Consider the following 18,371-nt stretch of genomic DNA (forward strand, 5'->3'; position numbering starts at 1 on the left):
GGAGTGGGGAGAGCTTTGACCCGGATTCCTTGGCTTCTTCAGAAAAGGCCACTCTGTCCTCTGTCAAACCACCTCCCAGGACAATGCACTTCTTTCCTTGGCAGAATGTCTTCATGAAAGAAGTGGGATGTGAGCTGCTCCCCAAAGACAGGAGGGGTGGGCACTTAATGAACAGGATGCTCAGCTGTTGCCCGCAGCAACCAGTCAAGCAAGCCGGTGTGCACCTCTATTTTAGGAAGGACTGCCAGGTGGCAGGGAGGAGGGGGCACTGGGGACAACAGGGCAGAGGGTCAGGCCTTGCCCTGATTCAGGATTGAGGAGAGCCCGGGTGAGCCACGTTCCACAGGAAGAAGGTGGTCAGGTGCCCGCTAAGTCAGTGAAGATTTGAAGCTAAGGTCTCACACTTCTGTTCGACCTGCGGCTGGGCCACCGAACCTGGGGTCTTCACGCCCGAAACACGGGCAAGAAGAGGGACCAGAAGTCGGGGCAGCCTCGGGGCCGTGCCGTCCGCGAGACCCTGACCCGAGGCGCGGCCGGCCCACCTCGACACTCGAGGGGGCGGCCCGAGCCTGGAACCGCCCGGCCCAAACGCGCCCAAAGAACGTCCTCGCGCGCCGGCCAGCCCTGCGCTCCTCCGGGACGCCGCCCCGGCCAGGGAGGTGGAGCGGCCGCGCGGAATCCACCAATCAGCGACCGGTGTTCGAATTCGCGTCCCGGCGCTGCCAATCGCGGGCGCGAGGAGCTGTAGAGTGGGCGGGGCCTGGCAGCGCGGCAGCGCGGCAGCGCGCTCGCCCCCTGGGCGGGCCAATAGGAGTGCCGGGCGCGTTTGAAAACTCCGGCGGGCGGCAGGGCGGGGTGTGCGCCTGCGCGGGGCGGCACGGAGCTGGAGACTGGGCGGCTTAGGCTGAGGAGGAGGAGGAGGAGGAGGCGGCGGCGGCGGCGGCGGCGGCGGTGGCGGTGGTGATGGGGGCCGGCGGCGGTGAGCACCGGCGGGGGCAGGGGCGCCGGGGGGTGCGCAGCGCGGGCGGGCTCTCAGCCTAAGGGCGCGGACCCTGAGGCCCGAGGCGCGGGCGGCCCGGCGACATCCGCCCGCTCGCCGGGCGCGCGGTTTAAATGCCCGGCGGCGTTGCGCGCGGACAGCTGTGAGGGCCGCAAGCCGGCGGCGAGCCGGGGGACTGGGTCCGTGCGCGACGGGGGCTCTAGGGAGGTCCGGGTGGTCCGCGCGGGAAGGGCGCCTGGCCCCGGCAGCGCGCCATTTGCTGAGGGGAGGCCGGGCGGGGGGTCGCCGCGGAGAGATCCGGTGCGCTGGCCGAGGGACTCCTGCTTGGGAGCGTCAAGTGGCCCGCCCAGAGTGACACAAGGCGACAGGAATTGACGTTGGAAGGACCCCAACTCTGTCGGGGGACGCGGGTCGGGCGGCTGTGACACCCACAGAGTGGCCTGGCCAGCAAGTCCCCCCGACCCTCCCAGTTTGGGCTCGAGCCCACAGAGCCTTGGTGGACACTGCATTTCAGTCATGTGTGCAAGTAGAAGCAAAGAGATGGGCAAGGGTCCGAGGGGCTTCCCAGAAATGCGGGGACCACCGTCAGGAGCATTGGCATCTGGGCTCCGGATCGGAAAGTTCCCCAATAGCCAAGTTACATGATCGCCTGCCTTTCACCATAAGTACTTGCTGAATATTTGAATGAATGACGGTGCCTTCTGTAACTCCTGTGATCCTGCTCCTTTATTTTTAGTTTCTGTTTGGGACTAGACATAGGGCTGGTTCCTTTTGTGAGGCAGGGGGCAGTAAGTGTTCGGTCACCTCCAGATGTAACTTTTCATGTCAGCACAACTCCTTTCCAGCGCACCACACAGACCACTCTGATGTTTTTTCTCAAGTGCTCCACTGTAGGTGCGCCAAGTGTTTCTGTTATCCTGCAAAGCGAAGAATCAGAAGAAGACCCCGAAACGTAACCATCTTGAATCTCCCTGAAGATGTGCTCTTTCACATCCTGAAATGGCTTTCTGTCAGCGACATCCTCGCTGTGCGAGCTGTAAGTTTTCTGATGAAAATAGTGTCAGCCTTAACGTTCTTGGCTATCTCATCAAGGCTTCCAGTCCTTAAGTGTCGCAACAAAACCGGCTGCAAAAGAGGGCAGGGGAGACAAGGATGATAGCTCAGTAGGTCCTTGAGGTGACGCTGAAGCGCGGCACACTAAGGTTGGTTCTGCTCGTTGCATTGGCTTTTTTTTTTTAACAGAGAAAGTACCGTTTTATGGCAGTGAAATTCATGTCCCTTGAGAAATTAGTGTTAATAAAAGTATATTCTTGAGGTCAAACGCCATGTAACATTCAGCGCTGAAAGGGATTCTGGGGGTTATTTTGCAGATATTGGGCCTGCAGCCTCACTCTAAGTGACTAACAGCAGAGTAGTGGGAAATAAGAACTACTCTGATACCCAGAGCCGCCTCCATTGCGGTCATAATACCCATGGGTACTGTTTCCAATGGCAGCAGACATTGGGAACTTTAGAGCTTAAAGTGCTCACCTGTGCTGCTGGCCGCCTGCCTGAGCACTTCCTGCATCTGCCCAGGGCACAGGCTCCAGGTCCTCCCAGAGGCCATCACGAGTCAGTCTTTTCCAGAGGCCCCGTTAGCCTCCAGGCTCCAGCTGAGTTCCCACTAGCAAGGCCCAAGTAGAGGAGCTCAGAACAGGTTTCTGTCCTACCTGCTGCCTGTAGTCAGTTTCCTTGATCCTTGCGGATGCAGCCCTTACTGAGGCATTGTCCCCTGTCTCAACCTAGGCACTCATTTCCCCTTCCAGGACTACTGTCCCCACCTTTAGAGCCACAGAGAAACTTGTTTCCAGGCTCTTTGCTCTATTCAAAGAGACTGTTACTTTGCTGCGGAGACTGAGGGCCTTTACTGCTCTGGTGGGAGGGGGACAGGAGGTGCTCCTCCTCAAGTCTATAACCTGTCTTCAGGAGCTCCAGGAGCTGGGCTTCTAGGAGGTGCCTTGATAATCCCCCCAACTCCACCTGCTTCTGTTCTACAGGTGCACTCCCACCTGAAGTACCTGGTGGACAACCACGCCAGCGTGTGGGCATGTGCCAGCTTCCAGGAGCTGTGGCCTTCCCCAAAGAACCTAAAGCTCTTTGAAAGGTATCTCTGCACCTGAGAGCAGCTTGTTTTTCCCCCCATCTTTGGGCCTCCTGGTATGCTAGCCTGTGTCCCAAGGCCTGACCCGGAATGATTTTCCTCTTGCCGTACCCCCACTGACACCTTATCCCTCAAGGGCTGTGGGCCTCACACATTGAGTCACACACGGGACAGTCATTGGTCATCCACATGACCAGCACAGCCTGATGCATTAGTCGCAGTGGTGTTTCCACTTGTGCCAGGATATATCCTGAGTGACTCAAATGCATGTCACCTGCATGTGGAAACTTTACTCAGCCCTCTTTTCTTTTGATCAAAACCACGTGATTCAAATCTTACTGCATTGTACTGAATGGGTGATCCCATCCCCCCTGCTGGAGTTGGGACCCAGAGAGAGGGCCATAGGAGGTGTGAGCCCTGCAGCCTGTGAGCCTCCTGTGTGCCAGCAACTAGACCCACCTCCAAGTTGGCCAGTTGGCCTAGGCAGGCCTCCTGAGACGTGATCCACACACCATGCAATTCACCCATATAAAGCGTGAGACTGAGTTGTGCAACCAAAGACACTGTCTAATTGTAGAACACTGTCATTACCCCAGAATAAAACCCCATACCCATTAGCAGTCACTCCCTATTTCAAACCATGCCATCCCCCAGCCCATAGGCAACCACTGATATATGCTTTTTGTCTCCATAATTTGCAGGTTCTGGACTTTTCATAAAAGTGGAATCATACAATGTGTGGCCTTCTGTGACTGGCTTCTTTTGCTCAGCCTGTCTTCTAGGTTCATCTATGTCATAGCCTATCATGGATACTTGATATTTGACTGCATTACTTGAAATGTTTCTTATTAAAATACTTATTCTAGCTCCCAGGGCTGTGATGGAGCACAACCTTTATGAAATAAAGTCATGTGATGTTTTATGTTGTAGGGCCGCTGAAAAGGGAAATTTTGAAGCTGCTGTGAAGCTCGGCATAGCCTACCTTTACAATGAAGGCCGTAAGTCCACTGGGCGGGGCTGGCTCTCCGCACTTGGCGTCGGTGTGTTAGAATGAGCATGAGCCCTCCCCAGTTAGCAGTTAGTCACTGTGCCTGCTGCGGCTGGCAGTCTGCGTTCCTCCAGAGGTGCCCTCTGAGGTTTCCATTGACGAACTTTGATTCTGTGGATTGGGAGAGTCAGCTCTTGTTGGAACAAACCCTTTAATTTTGATTGGCAAGTGATGACTGAGTAGACATGCCTTAGGAACGCCAGCCCTTCCCCGGCTGCCTGTCCTCCGCCCACATGACGCTGCAGCACACATAGATCCTGGCTCCTCTCTGGGGCCAAGGTTCCTCCGTGGGACTCGGGCAGCACTGAAGGCATGCCTGATTCCACAGGAAGACAGTGAGGAGGTAGCCAAGGCTCCAGTGGGAGGCAGGTGTAAGCAGGTCAGAGCTGGCTTGGTACCTGAATTCCTTCATCGAGGGGTAGGTGTTCCTTGAAAAGACTGCATGGCCTGCTCTCTCATTCCCACCTGTCTGCTTAGCACCTGGAGCCAGCCTGTCATCCATCCTGTCCCAGCTCCCAAATGCATACTCGGGTATCTGTCATTTATCTGATTCCAAAAGATCTGGTGTCTTGCTAAGAGATAGCGCCTGCACGTGGCCAGTTGACGGGACTGTCATGAGTGATGGATTTGCCCAGCACTCCAGCCTCCAGACTCAGGAGAGCAGCGGTCCTGGCCTACTTCCCATCAGACATGTTCACACACCACACAATTCCCCCTTCTAAAGTATACGTTAAACTAATGGTTGTTTTTATATTCACGGAGTCGTACAGCCATCACCACTGTCTAATTTTGGAAAATCTCTCTTTACCCCAAAGAGAAACATGACACCCATTATTAGCAGGTGGTCAGGCAGCAGTTCCCAACAGGAGGGAGAGTGGGTAGTGATGCCTTCATGGGAGCCCCTTCCCAACCTGCAGAATCCAGGCTGCCAGGTGGACCCATGCAGGGCCTGTGATTCACAAAGTAGGGTAGGAAAAGGGACCTCCTCTTGGGGCACCAGCAACATGTCTCTGCGGTAGGCTTAAGGTTTTGGGCTTTCAAAAAAGATGAGAACTTTCCAGAGACACCCCAGCTCACATGCTGTTGTTTTCCACAGTGTCTGTGTCTGATGAGGCCCGGGCAGAAGTGAATGGCCTGAAGGCCTCTCGCTTCTTTAACCTTGCTGAGCGGCTGAATGTGGCTGCCGTGCCCTTCATCTGGCTCTTCATCCGCCCGCCGTGGTCAGTGTCCGGGAGCTGCTGCAAGGCCGTGGTTCACGAGAGCCTCAGGGCAGAGTGCCAGCTGCAGAAAGTGAGTCCTGGAGAAGGATGTGCATGGGACAGTCTGTGCTGGGTGGTCCAAGCCCCATAGAGTCTTGGGAGGCAAGAAAATCTTGAGAGGAGACATTGCAGACCATGTAAAGTTAAGGAACTGTGGGCAGTAGGCAGGGGAGGTGCAGGAAATCCAGACTGTGGACATGGGAGTGTCTGAAGATGACCCTGCACGGGAATCATATTGGGGTGGACCACAGATGTTGACACCTGGAAGCATAGGACTGAGGCCCCAGAAGCAGAATGCGCAGAAGCGCGGGAGCCCATCGCGGGAATGATGCTCTGCTTGAAGGTTGCACAGACAGGAAGGCAGCCCACGGGAGGTTCTCTCTGCTGCTGGTCACACCTCTTTCTCCTTTTCCAGACTCACAGAGCATCCATACTGCACTGCTTGGGGAGAGTGCTGAGTCTCTTCGAGGTGAGTCGAGATGTCCATCTCTCTTGGACTCTGCCTTGTTTGACCTGTCCGTGGCCTGTGTGAGCACAGCACAGAGCACTGCGGCTCCCAAGTTCCTGTGCTGCTCACCTTCCCAGCAGCGCGAACACCAAGGACCAGGAAGTAAGTGCAGAGTGGCAGACGGGGGCATTTGGAGTCTGGAGCTACAGCAAGGCCTGCCCACGAGAGGTGGTGCAGAGCTGGGCAGAGCACCAAGCACTGCAGACTAGGGGCTTGTTTGTTTTGCGGCTCTGCTGTTAGCAGACCTCACTGTGCTTGAGGATCTTTACTGAGCTTTGTGAAGAGTCCCTCTGCAGCAGACTCAGGGAAGTGGTGGCTTCTGGTGGCAGATGCACCGACAGCAGGGAGGGAGCTGAGTGTGAGCAAGGAGGTGGTGGAGCCCTGAGAGCTTCCAGCGTGACTGGCCGGGCTGCTCAGTGTAGAGGGCATGCCAGGGGACACAAAGCTTGTCCAGTGGAGAGCAGAGCCTGTGAAGGCAGAGCTCAGGGGTTCAAGCTGACTCGGTTGTCAAATTGTGTCTTCATAGAAGTCACTTCTAGTGTGACTTAGTTAACTCATTAAAGATGAGAGCAGCCTGTGTGATGACCTGGAGGCTCAGAGAGTTACTGGAGGTGAGAAGGGTGTGGCAGAAAGTAGAGAGGAGGGAAAGAAGACTCTGCTTCACTTATTCCAGGATGTGGAGAAGAGGAAGCAGGCCCGTGACCTGTTTGAAGAGTCTGCTAATCAGGGATGTTTGTCCAGCTCGTACCTCCTCTGGGAAAGTGACAGAAAGACAGATGTGAGTGGACTCGGTCTGGCGAGAGAAGGAATTATGTGGCCAGGGCATGATCTCCAATGGGCCCTGGAGCTTCTGTCAGCATGGGGAGGGAGGACCTTGCACTGCTCCAGGACCCCCAGGCTGCCCTCAGCACTGCCCCAGAATGACCCCCAGCATTTGGGGCATAAAGGGCTGCAAAGAAAGTGCAGCCAGAGACCCTCTGGGAGAGCTGGGAAGAACATTTAAGAACCTCATGGGTCGGTTCTGAGATTCTCAAGAGACACAGCCATGTAAAGCATGTTGACTTTCTCCCACTCACAGATGTCAGATCCTGGGCGATGCCTCCACAGCTTCCGGAGACTCAGGGACTATGCAGCCAAAGGCTGCTGGGAAGCGCAGGTGAGGCGGGAGCTGCCTGGGCTCCTTATGCTGCCTCTTGTTGGGACATGGGGGCAAGGCCCCCACTCAGGAGGCAGCAGGACTGGCCCAGGGTTGGGCTGGGCCTTAAAGGAGTTTAGCTCTTGGGTGTGCAGGAGGAGGGCCTGGAAGCGCTTCCCACATCTGCTCGTCTCCACCCATCACATCACCTCATGGCCATTGCCCCTGAGCTGCCACCCACCCGTGAACTACATCTGCTATAAAAGCCCATACTGCTCCCTAAAGTTGTCCAGGAGGTAAATAAAGCATCTCAGCAGCAGAACTCAGGTCTCCTTAGAGCAGGTGGGCACATCGGGTGCTGGCCTATTCTCATGACCCACCCGCATCAGAGCCAGGGCATCAGAGACTTGGCGTTCTTCTTGCAATTGTAAAAATGTCCTGGCTTGTGGGCAAATCAAAGAAAGCTGCCCTTTGCTAAGTGGGTAGAACCTGGCTCTTGTCACCCCGCCAAGCAGGTGGTTGAGTCATCCACCCTTGTAAGCTAGGCTAAAGATCACAGAACAGAAGACTGCCCGGCCTGGCATGTCACAGAACACTGGTGCTTAAGTCCAAGACAGCACATTTACAAGAAATATAGTAATGAACAATGTTTGAAGCTCAAACTAATCAATAAGAATGTAAGGCCTGGATAAAAGTTCAGAGGGTTTCAGTACACTCAGAAAAGAGGAAACAGATGTGACTGGTCAGAACACAGAGCAGCATATGACCCCTCTGCTGGTCCAAAGGGTGTATGTTTAAACAAGATTGTGGCTGATCACATCAAGTTGAATATACTGTGTGTGTTTGGGTGGAGAGCTAATTATTTTTGAAAATACATGTTTTTAATGATGATAGTTTTTGCAGCAAAGATGTGATACAATAGCATTCCTATTAGTGGGTGTGAAAGGTGGTATAGGCCTTTCAGAAGGCACTTGGGCCCGGTTAGCAGAAGACAGCGCAGCTGCTCCTGTGGATGAACCACGTGAGCAGAACGTTCCCCAGATAACATAGCAGATCAGAACCCCCCTCATGAGAACAGGTGAGGCTTGCTCACAGATGTTCATGTCAGAAGGAGCCATGTTATTGTTAAGTGGGCAAAGAAGATGTGTGCATGTGTGCCGTAATCACAAATGCACTGTTTTTTATGTATTTATGCACTGTTACAAACGTAGAAAAACCTGGAGGGAAATACCTAGAAGTGGTTGAGAGTAAGCATCTGAGAGCTTTATGGGTGCTGATGGGGCCAAGCACTCACACCCATCTGCCAAAGCAGGTGCCCCTACCCCCTCTCACGGAAAGGCGGACGGGCTCAGGGAGTTCCCCAGAGAGCCTGTGGGCACACGGACCCAGGTGCCAAAGCCAGGTCATTTGCACCCCCAGCAAGCTTGTGCCTCTTTTGTTATTCGGCCTCCCCGTGAAGCATCTAGCTTTCACAATAGCAGGGTTGAGCAGAAACAAAATTAATTTTTTAAGGAAAACATTGACTAAAGACGGGAATTGGCTGAGGAGCTGTGCAAGGGTGGGAAGGCAGCTGACATTCCATTATACACCTTTTGTCCCTTTAAAAATGTGTCACATGGTACAGTGCTTATTTCAAAGAGAATAATTAAAATCTTGGCCATGCTGGCTCCAGGAGGCTTTTTGAAGGTGCCAGTAGAGGGAACGTGTGTACCAGGACTTCCGCCTCAGAAGCCTGCTGCCACACGCTCACTGCGCACTTTCCCTCAGCTGTCTTTAGCCAAAGCCTGCGCAAATGGACACCAGCTTGGACTGGAAGCCAGAGTTGCCAACGAGATAGTGAGCCAGCTCTTCCAGGCCTCCCATCCCGTGGGCAAGCAGCAGGCCTTCTCCTTGCAGAGAGGCCTCAACGACACCATGAGGTGGGTGCTCTACGCCACAGCTGCCCGCCTGAGGCCTGGCCACAGCCGGCCTCCAGGGCGAAGGGAGCCACTGTCACAGGGCGCCCTGTGTCATTCACGGCCACCGAATTGCCCCATTCATGTGTGTCTTTGTGTGTTTTCTCGAACCCGTGGAGCCTGCATTACCTAGGGCTTTGAATGGGAAATACCCCACATAAGTGAATTCTCTCCAGTTTTCCTTTTTATTTGAACCTTAGTTAAACCATTTTTAATATCTTTCAAAAATGATGAGATTCATGGTCTCAATTCCTGAAGCCAAAAAACCACCTTTTCTTTACGACCCACCATCACAAGCATCCATGTGGTGTGTGAAGCCCTGTGGCCGGCCAACCAGCCAGGAACAGGGAGCCTGGCCCTCTGGGTAGCTGCCACTTCTGCAGGTGCATTTCCTCCCAAGGTTTGGAGATGGCACTTATACCCATCACGGGGTGCATTAGAGAGTAAATGGTAAATAACTTTTTAAGCTGCAGGATATTTCCATGCCCCTCGGGTTGGTGATGTCAGGCCCGTAGTGAGTGACCATGCCTTCCCCTGGGAGGCCGGCTGCCCCCCCTCAGGCCAGGGACGTCACGTCCTTGGCTCCTGCAGTGAGGTTGCCGGGCTGTTGGGTCTGGCCCCCGCCCGCCTCTCCTTCAGGCCCTGTCAGGAGTCAGCTGGTAGTGCCTTGTGTCTGCCTCTCCTCTTTTCAGACTTGATTATATTTTTGTCTGGGGGGGTTAACATTCATTAAACCTTTTTTTTTTTTTGCTTTTTAAGAACTGAAATATTTGTATTGAAAAATTAATATTTCAACCCTTGAGCATCTTTCCATTTTCCTCAGTGCCAGGCAATACCCGACTTTTGCCTTCTTTTCTATTATATGACACGTAACACTGTGTCAGCTGCAGATTTAACCATTCCAAGTGCTGAGCTGCTGTGAGGCAAATGGCTGGCCTTATTGGTCTTTGTGCAGAGGGCAGCGCTCCTGTGTCCCCTCCTGTCTCCCACTGTGGCTGGTGGGAGCCTCAGACGCCTGGTGCTCCTGCGGCCTCGCCCCACTCCTCCCGGCTGAAATTGGAGGCTTGTCTCCTCTCGGCCCATTGCTGTCTGGTCCACTCCTGCCTCCCCTCTGCCATCCCACACAGATGCCCAAGCCCACCTGCCTCCCAGGAATAAAGTCGGGAGACATGGTGCCTCCCCAACCCCCACACATGACACTTGAGCCTTGGACGAGTGCCTAGCTGGACCAGCGCTGCCGCACATTACGAGATCCATCCCTTGGGATGGATGGGCCAGGTGGGAATGGGAGACAGCACTGTGGAGGGCCTGCCCTGGTTTTCATAGGGGTGCTCTTCCCACAGGTACATTCTGATCGACTGGCTGGTGGAAGTCGCCACCATGAAGGACTTCACGAGCCTGTGCCTTCACCTGACTGTGGAGTGCGTGGACCGGTATCTGCGGAGAAGGCCGGTGCCCCGGTACAGGCTCCAGCTGCTGGGCATCGCCTGCATGGTCATCTGCACCCGGTGAGAACAGCGCTTGGCACGCTGGCACCTCAGTGACATGGCCTTTAGTGCCTGTTCAGTAGACAGGGGTTTCCATTTCAGGGAGCAGCCAGGCCGAGTGGTCCTCCTATGTGGGGATGGCAGAGCTGACCCTCAAAGTGTGGGGGGCTGTTTGTCCCTGCATGTGGTCTCAGGACCCAGAATGTGGCCCCGCTCAAGAGGCTCAGGCTGGGCTCCTCTTCCCCTGGCCCCTGGGGTGACACGGCAGCAAGGGAGGGTCACAGTCAGCTGCCACCCTAAAGCAGATGTCTCTGCATGGCCTGCTGTTTCCCCGGACAGTGCTTTGCAGAGTGACTGCCCGTGTCTGTCTGTGAGGCGTGGGGGTGAGGGACCGGCTCACCATGCACAGTGGTGTGAACTAAGACCGACCCCTCTTTTGCACAGCAACCCAGAGGCAGGGGTCCAGGCTAATGCCGCCAGGATTGTTTTTCTGATCTGTGAGGTCACAGAGGAGCCCCAACTCTTGTCTTACTCTCTGCCACCCCCAGAACCCCAAGGCTACCATGCCCACCTTTGCAGCAAGCTTGTGCATGTGGCCCTGCAGGGAGCTGGTGTGGGTCTTTTGGTCTCTGGGTGGCCGCGAGGCAGGTCATAGGACCATAGGCAGAGGGGGTGTGGCTCAGGGTCACAGACAGTCCAGGCCCCTCTCAGATGTGCTCTTGGGACCACGTTCCAGGTTTTCTCACCAGAGAGGGCTGAGCACATTGGATGCCGCCCTGCATCTAAACAGCATGATCACATCTTTGCAATCAGAGGCCGAATGAGTGGACCACAGGCGGGCAGTGAGATAAAAACATTTTAGAGGCTGAGATGCCCCCATCGCTGCTCTCAGAGCTGTACCTGACGCCGTCCCACTTGAGAGCCACAAGCACAGGCTCTTGGCTGCCCCACTCGCCTCCCCTTTTTGGCGCCCGTGGTCCCTGCACCTCCCATCTTCTCTCTTGGTCAAGCCATCAGCCAACGTGGGAGCCGTGGAGTTCCTAGGACAGGGACTGCAGGCTTGGCCCCAGTCTACCCACTGGACCAGCATGTCCCCTGATAATTTGCACTGGTGGGGAGAAGAGCACAGGATCACCACCTGCCCAAGGGACAGTTGAGATTTGTTCTGCCAGACCCCGAGCTGTGTGGCCTTCAAACGCCTCCAGCTCTGGTGCTGCTGGCTCACCTGCCTTCTGGGTTTAGGCTGTTTGCACTTGCTCCACAGAGGCTGGCACAAGGCAGGGCAAGTCCTCACCCCTCAGGGCACGGGGACTGACCCATCATGCTGTGCGCTGGAGCCTCTGCAGAGCTGCCTGCATGCCTGCCAGCCAGCCATTGTCTCTTCCACTGGCCCAGGGGCACCAATCCCTCTTCCTCCCCTACCCCTGTAATGGTCAGATGACCTTTTCTGTTTCCCTCGGTGGCAACAGGCACACATCTGCTCTTTGAGCCCCCTACCCTGTCACTGAAGCCTCAAGTGGCCGCCCCCACCAAGGGAGGCCGGCTCAGCACTAAGACCCTTTCTTGAAAGTCCAGGTTCATCAGCAAAGAGATCCTGACGATCCGAGAGGCTGTGTGGCTCACGGACAACACGTACAAGTACGAAGACTTGGTGAGGATGATGGGGGAAATCATCTCAGCCCTGGAAGGGAGGATACGAGTAAGTGGCTGTTTGCTTTTCCTTTAAATCAAAGTTGAGGTTACAGGAGGTGTCAGGAGAAGCTGAGGGCATCTGCTCAGCATTGAACTGCCCTCCTCTGGAATGTCCTCCTGGACCCAGAGGGCATGAGGCCACAGGGCGTGTCACCTCATGCCCTAGTGTCCACTGTGGGCATCACTGGGCCAGAGCCCATACCCACTGGCTGAGAACCAGCCTCTGCACTGAGTGGGGAGATGAACCCTCCATGTGCCAAGACCCCATGTTGGCCTCCCTGTTCCATCTAGGTCCCCACTGTGGTCGATTACAAAGATGTCCTGCTGACGCTGGCCCCCATGGCACCAAGAACCCAGCACCTGTGCAGCTTCCTTTGCGAGCTCTCCCTGCTGCACACCAGCCTGGCCGCCTATGCCCCAGCCCACCTGGCTGCTGCCGCCCTACTGCTGGCGAGGCTGACGCATGGGCAGAGTAAGGAGCCAGCCCCTGTGGCCTGCCACTGAGAACACAGCCTGGGCCAGGGCCCAGGGGATTCTGGGAGTCAGGAGACAGTGCTCAGACATGCGGGGGCAGGGGGTGGCTATCTATCCTGGAGAAGGAAACATCAGGACAGTCTAGAAGCTGTTGTCTGGGGTGAGGCCAGAGAAGGGTCTAGCCAAGTGCTTCCCACACTATTGGCTGCAAGTACTTGTACCGTTATACACGGGGTCTTGGCAGCCTGAGCTCCAGGAAACCACCGCTGAGCCCTCAGGGCCGTGGGCCGTCAGTGGGCCGTCATTTCTGCTTTCCTCCCCAGCACAGCCCTGGACCACTCGGCTGTGGGACCTCACTGGGTTCTCCTATGAAGACCTCATACCCTGTGTCTTGAACCTTCATCAAAAGTGGTAAGTCTGTAAAAGGAAACAAGCCCCCTGCCCAGCCTCTGCCACACGGACTGTCCCCAAGGACCACGGGGGACGCTCATGAGGCTGTCCTCACACAGCCCCCACAGCAAGCTGAGCTCAGGGTTGATGTTTAAAAATGCCAAGCCCATGTTGTTTGTTCCACCTGCTGCTGCCCACCCAAACCTAATGCCTCAGGCAACAGAATGGACTAGAAAAAAAGAGACTGTCTCCCTGACCAGTGATGATTTCAGCCTAGGATGCATTGTCTAGCTTGAGCTGGCACACCTGGGCCCCAGGCACGTACCTCCACTTCTGCTTTGCTCTGCAGCTCTTTCCCTCTGCCTGCTCAGCCCGGCTTGCAGCCTCGCCCCTGCACTACCGCGACCCCCTCCTCCCTCCGCCAGGCCGGGCTGAGCCGCCTCCAGCAGTCTACCCATCCTCAGATGCCCTGAGTTATATTCCCTATTGTGACCATCACCACAACCCACTTTAGGGTGTTTTCACCAGCCTCAAGAGAAACCCTACACAGTGCTCAGACATGTGGGGGCAGGGGGTGGCCTGTCACCCTGAACGTCCCCTCCCCTCCAGCCCCTGGCAAACACTTGGCTACTTTCTGGGGATTTGCCTGTTCTGTACATTTCGTGGCCATGGAACCACACCCTGCGTCGCCTTTGTGACCAGCCTGTCACCCTCAGTGTCTCCACCCTGATAACATCCCACCATGGGGGCAGACCACATCTAGTTCATTTGTGCACAGATGGCTGCAGGTAGACACTCAGCTTTCGGCTGTTGTGAATAGCACTGCTGAGAACACGTGTGAACAGCCTCTATGTGGATGAGCATTTGCACTTCTCGGGGACACCCCCTGGGAGTGGAATGGCTGGGTCGTAGGCGACTCTGCCTGTAACCAGGGACCCACCAGACTTGCACAGCACAGCCCTGTTTGGCCACCCATTGCTGGGCTGTTCTGAAAGTGTGTTGTCCCTCACTTGCAAGTGGAGGCCAAAAACAAGTCTCCTGGGTGGGCTGGGTGAGCAGCCTCACCCGCCCCGGAGCCCCGGCCTTGCTCTCCCTGACGCGCCCCTCTGTTGCAGCTTCCACGACGATGCCCCCAAGGACTACCGGCAGGTTGCTCTGACTGCTGTGAAGCAGCGATTCGAGGACAAACGCTATGAAGAGATCAGCCAGGAAGAGGTGCCGCCCTCCTGCCCTGCCCCTGGGCGCCTGGTGGGTGCTGGGGTGGGGTCGCAGCCTCGCCCCTCCCCCTGACCCTGGCTTCCCCTCAGGTGCTGAGCTACAGCCAGCTCTGTGCAGCTCTAGGCGTGAAGCAGGAGAGCCCAGAGCCCACATCCTTCCTCAGCTCAGGGGACATCCACACCTTCCTCAGCTCTCCTGGGAGGAGAACCAAGCGGTTCGTAAGCCCGAGTCTGATGCTGCTGCGTGTGGTGACCCCTGCAGCTGTCAAAGGAGCTCTGTGCCCTTTTACACAGGGGCCTCCTAAGGCATAGGGGAGAACAGCAGATGCCACGAATGAGGCTGGGGTTGGAGCCAGGCCTTGCGCCCCTGGGCTAGTCTCCCTGCCTCTGTTCTCTGCACGCTCTTGAGCCTTGTGCTCTATCCCGGCTACCTTTGAGGGAAGATGGTCTCAAGCAATGGGTTGAGCCCAGCTCAGGCTGGCCCTGCCACTCGCCCATCCTGGGCCGCAGGGACTCCTACCGCTCCAGCTGTGACACGACCAGTGTCCTTGGTGCCTCCTCTGCCTCTCTGGTCTCCACTCTCATCTGCAGCACCTTTCCCTTTACCACATCTCTCCTGTCTCAATGTCCTGGCTGCACCGCCCGGAATAGCCCCCCTTGCCTCCTCACCCACCTAAGTCCCTCAAAGTGCAGATGAGCAGGGCCCTCACCGCACTGCTGCTCTGTCCATCACTGCTGGAGGGTCCCAAGCAGGCGGGGTGGCTGTGTACCCAGTTGAGCACACAGGCAGGGCAGGTGGGTGCCACGGACCTGGCTGGGCCCCTCAACACTGCTGCCTGTGACGGGGTCCCGGCTCCCCTACCTCGCAGGAAGCGGGAGAATAGCCTGCAGGAGGACAGGGGCAGCTTCGTCACCACGCCCACCGCCGAGCTATCCAGCCAGGAGGAGACACTGCTGGGCAGCTTCCTGGACTGGAGCCTGGACTGCTGCTCGGGCTACGAGGGTGACCAGGAGAGTGAGGGCGAGAAGGAGGGCGATGGTGAGCTCTCACGGGGACAGGGAGCCCCCGCAGAGCCCCAGCCCCAGCACACCGCCCACTGGGAGGGAAGAGGTAGGCCGAACCTGTGTCCACCCCAGCCTGGCCTGTGTTGATGGAAGGATCTCCCCTGGAGGTCCGAGTGAGATCTCTGGAATATTGTGAGATGTGCCCCCACCACCTGTGCACGCGCTCTCCAGGGCAGGCTGCTGGGGGCTCTGCCCCGTGTTCTCGGGCACTGATGATGCAGGAAGCCCAGTTTGCTTGTTTTGTGTCCAACTCAAGGGATTAGGTAAATTATTAGGTGGCCAGTTTTTCATTTCCTACTGTCCCCAAGTCCCATTGAGTGCTACCCCAAGCTGAAGGAGGCACTTCACCCGCAATTTCATACCCAGAGGAGAGTGTGTAGGGGACTGTCCAGGCTGAGAGCTGCACGCTGGACCTCCCCAGGTCCTGACTATGGGTGTCGCCCCAACGCACAGGCTATGGCCTGACCTCCCCTGATGTCGCCCACAGTGACGGCTCCCAGTGGCATCCTTGATGTCACTGTGGTCTACTTGAACCCAGAACAGCACTGCTGCCAGGAATCAAGCGATGAGGATGAAGGACACCAGGACTCACATGCCTCCGCAGCACACACCCAGATGCCTCCATCGCCAGGGCCCGTGCCCCTTCTCTGTGGCAGGAGGGAGCCGGGCATGGACGTTATGACCTCAGGGTACTCCTCCGTCAGTAGCTCGAGTCCCACAAACTCCGTGGACGGCGGCTTGGGGGGCCCTCCCCGATCTACCTCAGTGCTCTCCCCAGGCAGCCACTCAAGCACACAGCCTTGCCACCATCGTGCCAGGAAGTCATGTTTACATTGCCGGCCCCTGAGCTCCCCGGAGAGCAGCTTTCCCTGGCGACAGGTAAAGAAGAAAAACCTTTCTGTCCACAGTGAGTTGGAGGAAGACATGAACTTGAGCTTCCTGAAGCTGTGTCAGGGCATTTGCCACAATGAATGTTTACCGAGGCCGGAGGGCTGCTGCGCCGGCCGCATGGGGGCGCTGGAGAGCGGTGCCTCCCCGTGCAGACCCTGCAGCAGCCTCTCCTGTCGCGAGAACAGGCACTAACTCCTTTCCCCGGGACCCACGCGAGCCGGCAGAATATCTGAATCAAAACCAAAACTCAGAACCCTGTTGCTGGAAAGTTTACCCTCAGAGCAATCATGCCACACTGTGAAGCCAGTTTATCTTGTTCCCTCCTGAGTCCCATCCTGCTCTCTCCAGGAAGCTTCAGCCTATGTCCTGACTTCCTCAGCCCCACTGAGCCCCACCTCAGGAGCCCCCAGGGTGCACAGTTGAGGACAGGGGAACCCAGGGAGCTGGGTTCTGCTCATCCCTCCCTACATCTAACTAGTTCTGGGTACAAGGGGAGCTGACAACTGTGAGCACACCACTGTCCCTGAGGACATCTGCTCCCTTCCTCACTGGGCAGTGGGTTCTGTGGAGAGGGAGCCCAGCTCTGACCATTGTTGTGGGCTCCACATGGCCACCAAGCAGGAGCCCTCACTTTGCAGGCCAGCACCGGGATGTCCTGGTCATAGGCCTGTATTCTCTGCTCATTTGAGAATCTTTATCCCCTCCCAGAATAATTTGTCTCTGTCCGCATAAACCTCTCTTTGCACTGAATTCTGGGCTATTTCTTTTCCTGTCTTTATTCTCATTCTTCTAAAATGAAAACTAAAATTAAAAATAGAAGGTATTAAATTGATGGTAAAATTTTAAATATTATTTTGGTTCAGCTGAAAATAGAAAATCTGATTCAGGCTCCTCAATGCTATCCTAACATTCTATGCAAAAAGAATTTTCCCAGAGAAGTTAGCCAGAAAAAATTATACATCATATTTAACATCTTGAGGTGACCAAGGTTTGAAAGAGCAAGATTAAAAGGACCTGTCCCTGTCTGCTGGGTGAGCCTAGATCTGCTCTGGGACCCCAGGAGCAATGAGCCACAGACATTCCATGGGGCCAGGAGCCAGCCGGTCTGAGAGCTTCTGAAGGCTGACCCTGACCCCACAAATGGCTGTATCACCAACACACTCATCTACTGGCATAGTTCCTGTTTCCTCTCATGTCAGAGAGAACTTCCTGGCGAGGAATGTCCCCCAAATGCTCTTTCCCCAGAACTGCAGGGACACGCTGACTCAGTGGCTTATCTTGGTGCTTGTGTGTGTGATGACATCCCTGTGGGGGCCATCTTTCTGCTTCTGTGGGAGAATTCTGGCCATCCTGGGCACATGTCTGGGGTGAGGGGGACCCTGACACTGGAATTGCAGACCTCTTGTTGACTGTGCCTCTGGGCATGTGTGAGCCTCAGTTTACTCATCTGTAAGGTGGGGCAATAATACCTACCTCACAGGGGTGTTGTGAGGATTAAATGTGATAAAGATGGTGGCAGCTGAGTGAGGTGCTTGTCTGAACTGTTCATCCCCTGGCCCAAGACTCGAAATCAGAACCCCAGCTCTGGGTGGACCAGTTCCCTGCCTTTTCCCAGCCTGCACCTTGTAGGAGGAAACCACACCACTGGGGACCTAATTTCGTCTGCCTACAGTGTAGGGTCTCCCTGGCACCCTAAGTGAATCCTCATCCCCTCCCCTCCTACCTCACCAAGAATCTCGTTTTAGGAGTGCCATCAACTCCCCTCACTGGACATGAAAATGATGGAGGGACCACCCTAAGAGCAGCCCCCTTCCCCTCCCATCTGGCACCCTCAGCTGTCCTGCTGTGTGTCTCTGCCCCCTATGCTGCAGCACCTTACCAATTAGCAACGATGGAACACACCTCTCCGTCTTTAATCCCCAGCTCCCTGCCCAGGTTATGTTGTCCCTCCATCTACCCTGAGATTTCTTGGCACTGCATGTTTACATTGTTCTTTATTCTCGTTCTTCAGCTGCACTGGCGCCTGCCGCCTGCATCACCCCTCCCAGCCAGCATCCATCCCCACAGTCCCTCAGATGTTCCCTGAGTCACATGCCTTATCCCAAGGACA

At 55.9% G+C, this 18,371-nt stretch overlaps 1 protein-coding gene across 3 annotated transcripts; it reads left to right on the forward strand.

Moving 5' to 3' along the window:
- The first annotated feature begins 857 nt into the window (after positions 1-857).
- On the forward strand, positions 858-17,776 carry CCNF (cyclin F). Of its 3 annotated transcripts, none has more exons than XM_057487636.1 (17): positions 858-979; positions 1,882-2,036; positions 3,037-3,143; positions 4,071-4,138; positions 5,285-5,478; positions 5,863-5,916; positions 6,629-6,733; positions 7,034-7,111; positions 8,858-9,009; positions 10,389-10,553; positions 12,108-12,231; positions 12,516-12,696; positions 13,022-13,109; positions 14,204-14,303; positions 14,396-14,520; positions 15,175-15,416; positions 15,858-17,776. In XM_057487636.1, exons 1-17 carry the CDS (start codon positions 964-966, stop codon positions 16,451-16,453), a joined length of 2,550 nt encoding a protein of 849 aa, XP_057343619.1. In that variant the 5' UTR covers positions 858-963; the 3' UTR covers positions 16,454-17,776. The 3 variants fall into 3 exon arrangements, with proteins under 3 accessions (XP_057343619.1, XP_036776455.2, XP_057343620.1); XM_036920560.2 differs by having other exon boundaries at positions 15,175-15,344; XM_057487637.1 differs by lacking the exon at positions 6,629-6,733.
- Positions 17,777-18,371: the final 595 nt, after the last annotated feature.

The sequence above is a fragment of the Manis pentadactyla genome, chromosome 10 (genome assembly GCF_030020395.1).
Source record: "Manis pentadactyla isolate mManPen7 chromosome 10, mManPen7.hap1, whole genome shotgun sequence".
NCBI lineage: Eukaryota > Metazoa > Chordata > Mammalia > Pholidota > Manidae > Manis > Manis pentadactyla.

Excerpts from the sequence above, each read along its gene's own strand:
- CCNF (XM_057487636.1), top strand. Across the intron at positions 4,139-5,284 it reads CTACCTTTACAATGAAGGCC|TGTCTGTGTCTGATGAGGCC; the intron begins GTAAGTCCACTG and ends TGTTTTCCACAG. Across the intron at positions 6,734-7,033 it reads AAAGTGACAGAAAGACAGAT|ATGTCAGATCCTGGGCGATG; the intron begins GTGAGTGGACTC and ends TCCCACTCACAG.